An 11,002-nucleotide genomic window follows, 5' to 3' on the forward strand; every position below is an offset into this window, starting at 1 on the left:
CAAAATTGGATCGTTTATCATGCGGCGTATTTTTCTTAATTACGTCAATATCTTTTGTTTATTATGTATGTATGTGTGTCTATGTGTATGTACGTTGCATATATATATATGTTACATTTGTATTTCGATTCACATCTTATAAAAAAAAAATGATTGATATTTTTATCTTCCAATTTTCATCTTTCCAAAAGAAAAAGAGAGAAAGGAGCTGATATAACTTTCTGTCTTAAAAAAAAATAAAAAAAAAATTAAAAAAGAAAAGAATTAGGCCACGTGTAAGAAATAATGAAATGATCTGTTACTTTAATTTAACGGGCCTATCGAACAAGTGTATATATAATTTTGTCACCGACTGTATGCGTGATATACACGTATAGTGCAGCTAGATATACACATACCAACCTTTACAGCCCTTTCTCTCTCTCTCTCTCTCTCTTTTTAGTTATTGTTTTTATTCTCCCTCTCTCTCTCTCTCTCTCTCTCTCTCTCTCTCTCTCTCCCACTCTCTCACTATGTCGCTTACAGCCCCCACATGCGTCCGTCATAGCGCCGATCGTTTGCACGGCGCACGTTACACGCGTGCCTTTTAATGACTCGCCGTTGTTCAAAGCTAGAGAGAAGGTAACCGACCGGACGAAGGTAATCGAGACATCGAACGTGTAAAAGGAGCTCGTACCACTTAATAATGGCTCGATGAAGTATGCACCGAAAGAGAAATAGATGAAATTTAATGGATTATACGGGGCTCGCGTTCATTTCATCGAGTTTCAATTCTACTCGGGAATAAATTCGTCCTTGGCTGTGTAAAAAATAGAATGGTTAGAATCGTTAGAGTGAGTCCTTGTAAAAAGAGAGAAAAGGGAATAGAAAAAGAGAAAGAAAGAAACACATTTCAATCTTCAATCGCTGTACACATTCGATCGCTAAAAATAAATAATAAGAGAGATCTTTGTTCATCGATATATAGATCGTCAAGTAAATCGATCAATTTATATTTTATTTTATGAAATATGTTCGATCACTTGCTATTCGACGAGCACGTTATTAACGAACGAAAATGTACGCTCCGATTATATATTATAAAGATTAAAATCGAAAATTATTTTCATTTGTCGCTAAGATCATCCCTCATCCACCCCCAAACTCCCTTCCCTTTTATATCACATCACATTTTTTCCACGTTCGATCGGTTTAACGCTACGTTGAAATAACGCGAGCATGGAATTGAGCGTCGACACTATCGCCATGTTTGATCTCATTTTTTTTTCTTCCTCTACGATCCGCGATGATATCAAGTACGTTTTCATTATCTCGGAAAAAACAGAGAAAGAGAGAGAGAGAGAGAGACAGTTAAAATAATATGATAAAAGTATTATTTCCTTCTAACCCGGAAAAATGTTTCTCGGACTAGCACGAATTTAGATTGAATTTTCGTCTGTTAAATGCGATTACGTAAACCCAACGAGCACGAATCTCGCTTTCCCAGGTCGAGTTCGTTGCAACCAACAAAATTTGGTCACTGGCCTATATCACGGTACGTGAGAGAGAAAGAGAGAGAGAGAGAGAGAGAGAGAGAGAGAATCGTAATCCCTTTTGCAAAAGAGTCAATAACGAAAGCATCCCCATTTCCATTCCTAACACTCAGCACAGTTAGCTAACTTTTCAGTTACATCGGCCAACGAGATGATTTCAGTCAGCATTTCGCAAAACGTTTGTTGTGAACTTTTCAACCAGTTCTGGCAGGTCGTACGGATAGATATTATTGATGGTTCTTTAAGAGATGGAAGAAAAAAGTTTCTCTCGAACGAGATTTGCAATTTTTCATCCCTTTTTTCTTTCCTTTTTTTTTTTTCTTTTCTTAATCCATAAAGGCCGTAGAGCACCGTCGATGTTATTTCAAAGGGAAACTTTTTTAGGGTCGCGACTAGCAAAATAATATAACCAAGTAAATAACTGTCGTGGGACTGGTTACTCGCTAGAATGAAATTCTGCAAATCGTTGTATCGCGTGTTGGCCAATCGTTCGCTTCTATTTTTGTTTCTTCATTCATGAATATTAGAATTGAATTATGTACGTAAAGAACGAGGCTTTTCCCTTTTTTTTCTTCGTCGTTTTCTTCTCTTCTTCTTCTTCTTCTTCCTTCTTTTCTTTTTCTTTCTTCGTCGGTGAAAAACATTTTAGAAAAGAATTCTTCGCGATAGATCGATAAATCGCTGTCGATTCATAGAAAGTTCCCGGCCGACCAATAACCATACATTACTACTTTCAGGCGAGGAGAGAGAGCTCCGACTCAGCGAGGCAAGTTTCAAACGAGCGGCTGCACTACTCCGGCGGGTTCCGGAATTTACTATAGCTGCTGCTCTACGCCAGGAGGAGGCCAATTCCGGGACTATCGTCGCCTTTTCACACGGGAACAATAGGTACCTTACTTTGGTATATTCTAATATCTATAATATCCTAAATTAATATTCAACGAACGTTCGACGAATTTTCTAATCGCATTAATCGCTTCTCGTTGTTATAATACATTTTTCATTGATTTTTAAATATGAAAGAAGAGGGAGGGAAAAATCGTGTACACGTCGTTGATTCATGCACTATTATTATTGATAAGAAGAAAAGAGAAAGGGAAAAAAGAAAAAAAGAAAAAGAAAAAAAGAAAAACACTTAACCCAACTAAAACGTACTTGCAGTTGTTGGCACGCGAGAACGAGAGAACGTATTAGTCCAGTCGTTTTGACCTGGCTGACACAAATTGGACGTATGTAGGTAAACACACGTGCAGTTATCACGTGGCAATTAAAACGCTGCACTTGCAGCAATGTAGGCGAACGTCCGCCGCGGACCACTCCGACCACCGAAAACGTGACGTGTTTATTCGATACAATTGCCGTGATGGATATCCAACGATTTTTTGTACGACTTGGCACAGCTATCTATGTCCTTTTCTGTTTATTTATTCTTTTATTTTTTTTTTATTTGAACGTCTTCTTAATCATCATTTTTGATTTCGCGTCTTTGTCGTTGATAAAATAGAAAAGGAAGACATCTTAGCGTGGGTATCTACGATTTTTTATTAAAAAAAAAAAAGAGAGAGAGAGACAAAAATTATTTACGAAATTATTTAGCATAAAAAAAAGGAAGAGAAAAACAAAAATTCTTTCTTATAAATCGTTATCGTTATTCGATAGGGGAGGACGTATTTTTGATTAAAAAAATAAAAAAAAAAGGAATTCTTTATAAATCGTAATCGTTATTCATATAACCAGATATTTGGAGCTGCAGAGCAGCGGACGCAAGGACGAACTTCGACTTCATTACGTATCACGCCGTGACGGGAGCGTCCACGTCGAGGCATTTCCTTTTCGACTGGCCGATGGCGCCTGGCATAGGGTTGCCCTGAGTATAAGCGGCTCGCAGGTCGAGCTACTCGTCGACTGTCACCCTCTTTACAGGCGACTACTTAGGCCAGGTCCACCGGACACTAATTTCACTCTACCGCAGCTCCAACTTTGGATTGGTCAGAGAAATGCTAGGCACTTTCTCTTCAAGGTAAGTTTAAGTTTCCTTTTTCGACGTTCTTTCATTTCATTTTTTTTATACATATATATGTATGTATGTATGTATGTATGTATGTATGTATGTATGTATGTATGTATGTATATAATCAGACAATCGAACGAATCTTGTCAAATGTGTGACATCATCTAATTAAAACTCGAAGACTATTGTCATCATTCGACTGAGAGCTATTCTGTGCGATTTTCGCGGCACAGGGTGCTTTGCAGGACGTCAAGCTGGTACCTGGACCCCATGGATATCTCTCGCAATGTCCTCAGCTCGATTCGTCCTGCCCAACCTGCGGACAATTTTCTATGCTCCAGAATACCGTCGAGCAGCTGATGCACAATCTCAACGAGTTAACGCGTAGGGTTGGTAGAATGAGTTTTTTTTTTATTTCTGTCCTTGAGAAAACTTTTTTACTTCTTCTTCTTCTTGTTCTTTTTTTATTACTCTCGTTGCATCGCGCGCTCATCGACGTCCTTCCTTTCAGCTAGCCGCTGCAGAAGGCAGAATAAACAAGGTCGAAGAGTGCGAGTGCCAAAAATCTTGCAGAGCGAATGGTACCGTTCACGAGGACGGTGCAACCTGGGAAAAAGGTTGCCAACAATGTTCTTGCGTTCATGGTGAAATCGAGTGTAGGCCTACACCCTGTGCTCCTGTCACCTGTAAAAATCCAGTCATTCCTCAGGAACAATGCTGCCCGATTTGTTTAAGTGAGTTAACGTCGACGTTTTGCGTTTGTCATCATCAAACGTTTTCAATCGTTGATCACTGACTGACTGTATATTTATTTACTTCACTTATATGTATATGTATATATACGTACATATATATTCGACAGAACAATGTTATCTTCACGGTGTGATCTACGATCACGGCGTGAAAGTCTCACCGAAGCAGTGCGTCGAATGCGACTGCTACGACGGTAGCTTCACCTGTCAAAGGTTCGACACAGAAACGAGATGTCCACCACTGCCCTGTCCACCCAGCGAACAAATCAGCGTTGCTGAGGAATGTTGCAAGTACTGCCCAGGTAGAAATATTAATCTCAAAGAGAATATATAAAACGAATAAAAAGCAAAGAAACCAATCACTTCTCTTTCACAATAAACTCTCTTTTCTTTCGGAAAAAAAAAATCACGTGTGTTTGTGTTCGATCGATTTCAAAGTAAAATGAAAAAAAAAACAAAAAACAAAAAGTAAGAAAAAAAAAGAAAAAATAAAAAAGAGGAAAAAAGGCCAAAAAAGAAAATAAAAAAGAAAAGACAAAAAAAGACGATCAAAAAAGAAAACGACAAAAGACCGACCGGAAAAAAAAGCAAAACGAAACAAAGGGAAAAGATAGAACGAAAGCATTTTAGGAACGTTGAAACTTCCCTCACTTTTTTTCCCGCACGTCAATCATTAAACCTCTAATCAAATCTCTAACCGCCTCTTCATCTGCCTGGCTAATCCAATTTAACCAGGGGTGGACTACTGCGCGAAGGGCCACAAGTGTCATGCTAACGCGTCCTGCCTGAATCTCCAGACGACCTACGCCTGCCACTGCGATATCGGTTTCCAGGGGGATGGTCATAACTGTCACGGTACCTAACGCTTATCTCTAACTTTCTCGCATGTCAAATCGAACGGAAACGATGCGTCGAATAATCACATTAACCCCATTTCTATATCGGTAACTCGATCATTAATTAACGGGAGAATAACGTTCTTTTGCATGGTAAATCTTCGATCTTCTCGATTATAACAAAACCAATCTCTTTTTCCTAATAATTGAAATTTCATGAATTCTAATCTGTCCGATTCCGAAACTCAACGTGAATGTCACGACGCGATAGACGGAAATCGAAGGGGTTAATGCCTTGGGCAGACACATCGATGAGTCCATCGTCTGGACTCGTTCAAAAGTGAGCAACCTTGAGATCTAGAAGGTCTAAGGAACAATGTTTGATCTATGCTCGTCGTTCCTTAATCCCCTACATAGACGTGGACGAGTGTAAGCAGCAAGGTGGATCGGAAGGTCATCACTGCAACGCCAATACCAGATGCGTCAACGTGATCGGCTCTTATACGTGCGAGTGTCTTCCTGGTTATCACAGAGTCGACAAGTTCAATTGCGCGGAGTTGGACGAGTGCGTTACGGGACATCACACGTGCGACGAGCACGCGACGTGCGTTAACACTGCCGGCAGTTACTACTGCGTTTGCAAGGACGGTTATGCCGGCGATGGGCACACGTGTAAACGTAAAGTATCTTCCTGAAAACATTGTTGACTCATCGAAAATGTGAATCATTTTGTCTCTTATATCATTCTCGTTTCTTCTCATCCTCTGTCGTATCGATCGTTGTTATCGTTTCTCTTTTTTGTTTCTTTCCCTCTCGTTTTAGCAATTTGCAATCAGACTTGCCAAAACGGTGGAGAATGCGTGGCACCAGGTCGATGTTCTTGCCGAAGGGGGTACATCGGTAACAGCTGCGAACTCGACTTGGACGAATGCGCCAGCGATCTTCACAGATGTCATCGATCATCGAGTTGCTTCAATATGCCCGGTTGGTATTATTGTCGCTGTAAGCCCGGTTACAGAAGCGCCCTACACGACAGCACACAGGGTACTCAATGTCTCGACATCGACGAATGCAACGACCATACGATCGAGAGGAGGCACACGTGTCATCCCAGCGCAAAATGCGTCAACACCGAGGGTGGTTACGCGTGTGCTTGTCCAAGGGAGGATAACAACACGGAGGAAGAATGTAGATTGAGTGAGTCGATTCTTTTGATCGATTCGAACGAGTACGATCGATATTTAAATTCGTAAATGTCCTTTAATATGCCTCAGGTTGTTGGTTCGAGGATAGAGAAGTTGCGAACGGGGATACATTGGCACCAGCGGGGAACCCTTGCAGACGGTGCACGTGCAACGATGGCGTGATAACCTGCAGAGAACCGATATGCGATTGTAGCCTTCCTGGAAGTCGGAAGGACAAATGTTGTCCGCAGTGCGACCCAGCGGCATCCTGCAGACATCAGGAACTTCATCATTTGGTCTTTAGGAGCGGGGAGCGTTGGATATACCAATGTCAGACTTGCGAGTGCCTGGTAATAATGCAATGAAATTAACGAGTGGAAGCTGTCGATCGAGTCGATCGATCAATTAATTATTTCTCATATATATATATATATATTATATGTGTGTATATATTATATCGTCGATTTCAGTACGGCGAGATCGATTGTTGGCAAATGGAGTGTCCACCGGTGACCTGCTCGAATCCGGTAACCGAGGACGGCGACTGTTGTCCTCGCTGTGAGGACGATCCTTGTGCTCGCGAAGTAACCTTGAATGGTACATCTCTGTCGGTTCTTAGTCATCCAAGGCCATGCAGCTACGCGGGCATAATACACGACAGTGGGAGCTCATGGCAGGACCCCCATGACAAATGCACCACGTGCGAGTGCAAGGTAAGGAGGAGGAGGAGGAGGAGGATCAGACACGATCGCGTCCTAGGACCGAAAGATTCGATCGTCGGTCCTTTTCCCCTGCGAGGGCCCTTGAACGAAAAGTGAAAGGCTAGGATATTGGGAGATAGCGAGGGCGGGAGAGCTAGGAAGGGGAGGGAATTAATGGCGAGGGAGGAGAAGATTTCTATTCGAGGACTCACGGGAGATCTCCTCGCGACATCTTTCCCATATAAATATCAATGAGCTTTTTCGATTTACATACACTTATTTATCATACAAATTAATTCGATCTTCTCGGTGATCTATCTTTCTTCTTTATATACATAAATATATATATATGCATACATATACACATTTGTGTATATGTGTATGTATATAGACTATATTATATATATATGTATGTATGTATGTATATATATGTGTGTATATCTTTTTCTCTCTTTCTTTCTCATCATCTTACTTGATCCTTCTCCTCTCTCTCTTTCTCTCTTTTTTTCTCTCTCTTTCTCTTTCTCTCTCTCTCTCTTTCTGTCTCTCTTTGTCTCTCTTTCTTCTCTCTCTTTTTTCTCTCTTTCTCTCTATCTATCTCTGTCTCTTCTTTCGAATTCAAGAGCATCAAGGTCAGTAAACGAAAACGTCATATCGCTTCGATTTAAACGTGGGTTCTTTCATCAGCCTAATTCAGTTACGCTCGCTATATAGTTATAAGCGACTTACGAAAAGTTGCTGTGCGCGGCAGGCATTCATCGCAGAAAACGAATATATATATATATATATATGTGTGTGTGTGTATTAACACGATATACGTGGCGGATCGGTATGTTTGACTTATTGCATCTATGCGAATGCAGCTTCTTTTTCTTAAAAAAAAAGGAAAAAAGAAAAAAAAATACGATATCGCTTTCTGTGTGCTGAATAACAAATCTAATTATTTGCAGCCGCTTCATTTTTCGGTTTTTACAAAGAAGCCATAACATTATCGTTGTTGTTGCTGTTGTTATCAATATTATTATTATTATTATTATTATTATTATTGTTATTATTGTTATTGTTATTGTTATTATTATATTTAAAAGAAAATTTTATCTCCGCCACGTGTACATAGAGTCGCTCTCAGACACACTAATTAATTCATTGCTCTTCCCTTCTAATTCTACTTCTATCTTTTTTTCTATCTCTCTTTCTAAAAATCTTTCTAATATAATTATCGTCAGTAAATAATCTTTGTATAAAGCAAGAGTTGTACTGACTAATCTCTCTCTCTCTCTCTCTCTCTCTCTGTCTATCTATCTATCTATCTATCTATCTATCTATCTATCTATCTATCTATCTATCTATCTATCTTTTTTTACTTACTTTTTCTTTGATCAATCTTCGTTATGCCATTTATATTTTTTTTTGCGATGTTTATAACGCGAGTCGAGTTTGCAGAGCTATGCGCTGAAATCTTAATAATTTCTTAACGTCGAGAGGAGGGACGAACGGTATAAAAAAAAAAAAAAAAAAAAAATCCGGAAAATGCGAAATAAAAAAAAGAGATTTCCAAGATGATGAACAATAATTTAAAAAAGAAAAAAAAAGGAAAACGGAATAAAGATCTCTTCTCCCGGCGTGTGGGGCCCACTTTTTTGTCGCGCTAATACTTACTTGTCATGCGATATTTTTTCGGCTGTATCATCATCATCATCATCATCATTATTATTACTGCTATTATTATTATTATTATTATTATCGTCATCGTCATCGTCATCGTTATCGTCATCATCATTATTATTATTCATCAGTAATTGTTTACCGCTGTAAAATAATTATCTGCCGTAAAAATAGCATCAGAATCGTAAAAAAAAAAAAAAAAATATATAGGGACGTACTAATTCTTAAGCTGACCTGAACTACTAGACGTCTTTTTTTATTTTATTTTATTTATTTATTTTTGTTTTCTTTTATTTACGTTGCCTGCGCCTCGTCCACATGGCAATGCTCGTTCGCTTTTTCTACGCGAAATAATACACGATTAATTAGATGGAAGGACGTAGAAGAAGAAGATGCAAAGAGGAAGAAAAAAGAAAGAAAAAGAAAAAAAAATATGTATAAATAGAAAAGAAAAAAAAAAGAATGGCAGACAAAGACGAACGAACATGGTCACGTGAGCAAAAAATCTCGATCGAGATGGACATGATCGAGGTGTGTCCGTGTCCAAGGAAAAGCTGTCTTATTAACAAATAACCTTGAAAGCTCGTTCGCTCGCTTCTTATTCGAGGCTTGGATCTTCTCTAAGCATAGTGGTCTTTTACGTACGGACGTGTGAAAATAGAAAAAAAATAAATAAATAAATAAAAAAGAAACAAAGAAAAAGAAAAAAAACGTGCGAGATAAAAATATGATTGTCAAGATTTTTCTTGGATTCTTTTTTCTTGTTCTCTCTCTTTTTTTTTCTCTCTTCTTTTTTATTTATTTATTTATTTTTCTTTTCTTTCACGTCCCTCGTAATCGTCCACTTAACGCGCGAGATCGAGCCGAGGATCTCACGATCGCGCGTGCTTCGGGGTCGGCCCTGCATGGATCATCTTAGCGAATCTTTCCTGCCTGATTAATCGAAAAAGGACCCGACCTTTTCTAGCGATCGACCGTTTCAAGCATGACCTTGAACACTCGTCTCGATGGTTCCCTGATTCCTGATATCGATCCGATCAGTAAGAAATTTGATGATATTAGATGTTATAATGGAAAAAATTAGTCGAGGATATATCGTAGAAAGTATTATATCTAAATTCGAGATCGTTTTGTTCGTTCTCATTTTCGAATCGAATAAAACGATTCGATTAAAAGGATCGATTAAGAGAAACGTGGGTACCTTCGACGATGAGCGAGATTATTGAAGAGAACAAAAAAAAAGAAATAACAAAAAAAAAAACAAAGAAAGAATGTGACGCAAAAACTAATATCTAAATTTGTATGCCCGTAACATATCATGCTGTAAATTAATCCCACCACCTTTGCCCGTGATGACTAACCTGATAGCCTAACGATGGGTATCCTTGCAGGTGCCGTACTGCGCCCAATTGGTGAGCAATAGCGCGTGTTGTGTGCATCGGTAATCACGTCACTTCTACCTCACCTATAATCTACCTGCCTATCTATATCTTCTGTCTCTTTTCTATCTATAAAAAATATATATATAAATATATATATATATATATACATATATATAGATTTATATATATATGTATATGTATATGTATATGTATATATCTCTTTCTCTTTGTTGGTTTTTTAACTCTCTTTATTAGTTAACTATCTACTGTCACGACCAAGCGAGCTCGAGTGCTTATTTTTAACTTAAAAACTTGCCTGCTTTATTAAATCGATTATTTTCTCGATCGATCGCTCGATTTGCCTTCTTTGCTCGTTCTAAACTTTGTTTCTTTTTCTTTTTCTTTTTTATCTATTATTTTCTTTTCTTTTCTTTTTTTTCTTTCTTTTTACATTTTCGTTTCGTGTCTCTCTCGTCGTCCATTTTAATTTTTCCTTCGTTATCCCGGTTAAATGAAATTTCTTTCTTTCTGTCTTCCCACATCCTATCTAATTTCCTCCCTCCTTTATTCTCTTTAACTTTCTCTCTTCTTCTATCTGCCTCGCCTTTCCCAAATCACAAAAATTCGTATTAATAATTATATTTAGAGGACTCTCGTCGATCGCCGCACGCTGATCACCAAGCTTTCTTGTCTCGAGAGAGGCTCGCGGGCACGCAGCATGATCGTTCGTCGCGTTCTCACGAGAGTGTTCTCGACCGTGACGTCAAAACGCCGACTCCATTTTACAATAATATTATTTGTCAGCAAATCTGTTGACAAGATTATACTTATATACATACATACATACATACATATGTATTATACATATGTATACATATATGCACGTATGTATGCGTATGTAACGAAAATGCTTTATTTCCTCTACGATTAATTTCATGC

The 11,002-nt window shown here is 38.6% G+C and overlaps 1 protein-coding gene across 4 annotated transcripts in view; it reads left to right on the forward strand.

Annotated features, from left to right (window-relative positions):
- LOC127067145 (protein kinase C-binding protein NELL1-like) overlaps window positions 1–11,002 on the forward strand; it is a 67,542-nt gene that overhangs the window by 50,344 nt on the left and 6,196 nt on the right. The window contains exons 3-13 of one of the 4 annotated variants that reach the window (XM_051001742.1): window positions 2,270–2,420; window positions 3,270–3,552; window positions 3,777–3,932; window positions 4,055–4,277; window positions 4,406–4,597; window positions 5,031–5,150; window positions 5,549–5,809; window positions 5,954–6,328; window positions 6,406–6,665; window positions 6,786–7,028; window positions 10,073–10,122. In XM_051001742.1, coding sequence (XP_050857699.1) covers window positions 2,270–2,420; window positions 3,270–3,552; window positions 3,777–3,932; window positions 4,055–4,277; window positions 4,406–4,597; window positions 5,031–5,150; window positions 5,549–5,809; window positions 5,954–6,328; window positions 6,406–6,665; window positions 6,786–7,028; window positions 10,073–10,122 — 2,314 coding nt within the window. The remainder of the gene's footprint in view (window positions 1–2,269; window positions 2,421–3,269; window positions 3,553–3,776; window positions 3,933–4,054; window positions 4,278–4,405; window positions 4,598–5,030; window positions 5,151–5,548; window positions 5,810–5,953; window positions 6,329–6,405; window positions 6,666–6,785; window positions 7,029–10,072; window positions 10,123–11,002) is intronic. The other 3 variants (XM_051001743.1, XM_051001745.1, XM_051001744.1) reach the window with 3 other exon arrangements.

The sequence above is a fragment of the Vespula vulgaris genome, chromosome 10 (assembly GCF_905475345.1).
Source record: "Vespula vulgaris chromosome 10, iyVesVulg1.1, whole genome shotgun sequence".
NCBI classification, from domain to species: Eukaryota; Metazoa; Arthropoda; class Insecta; order Hymenoptera; family Vespidae; genus Vespula; species Vespula vulgaris.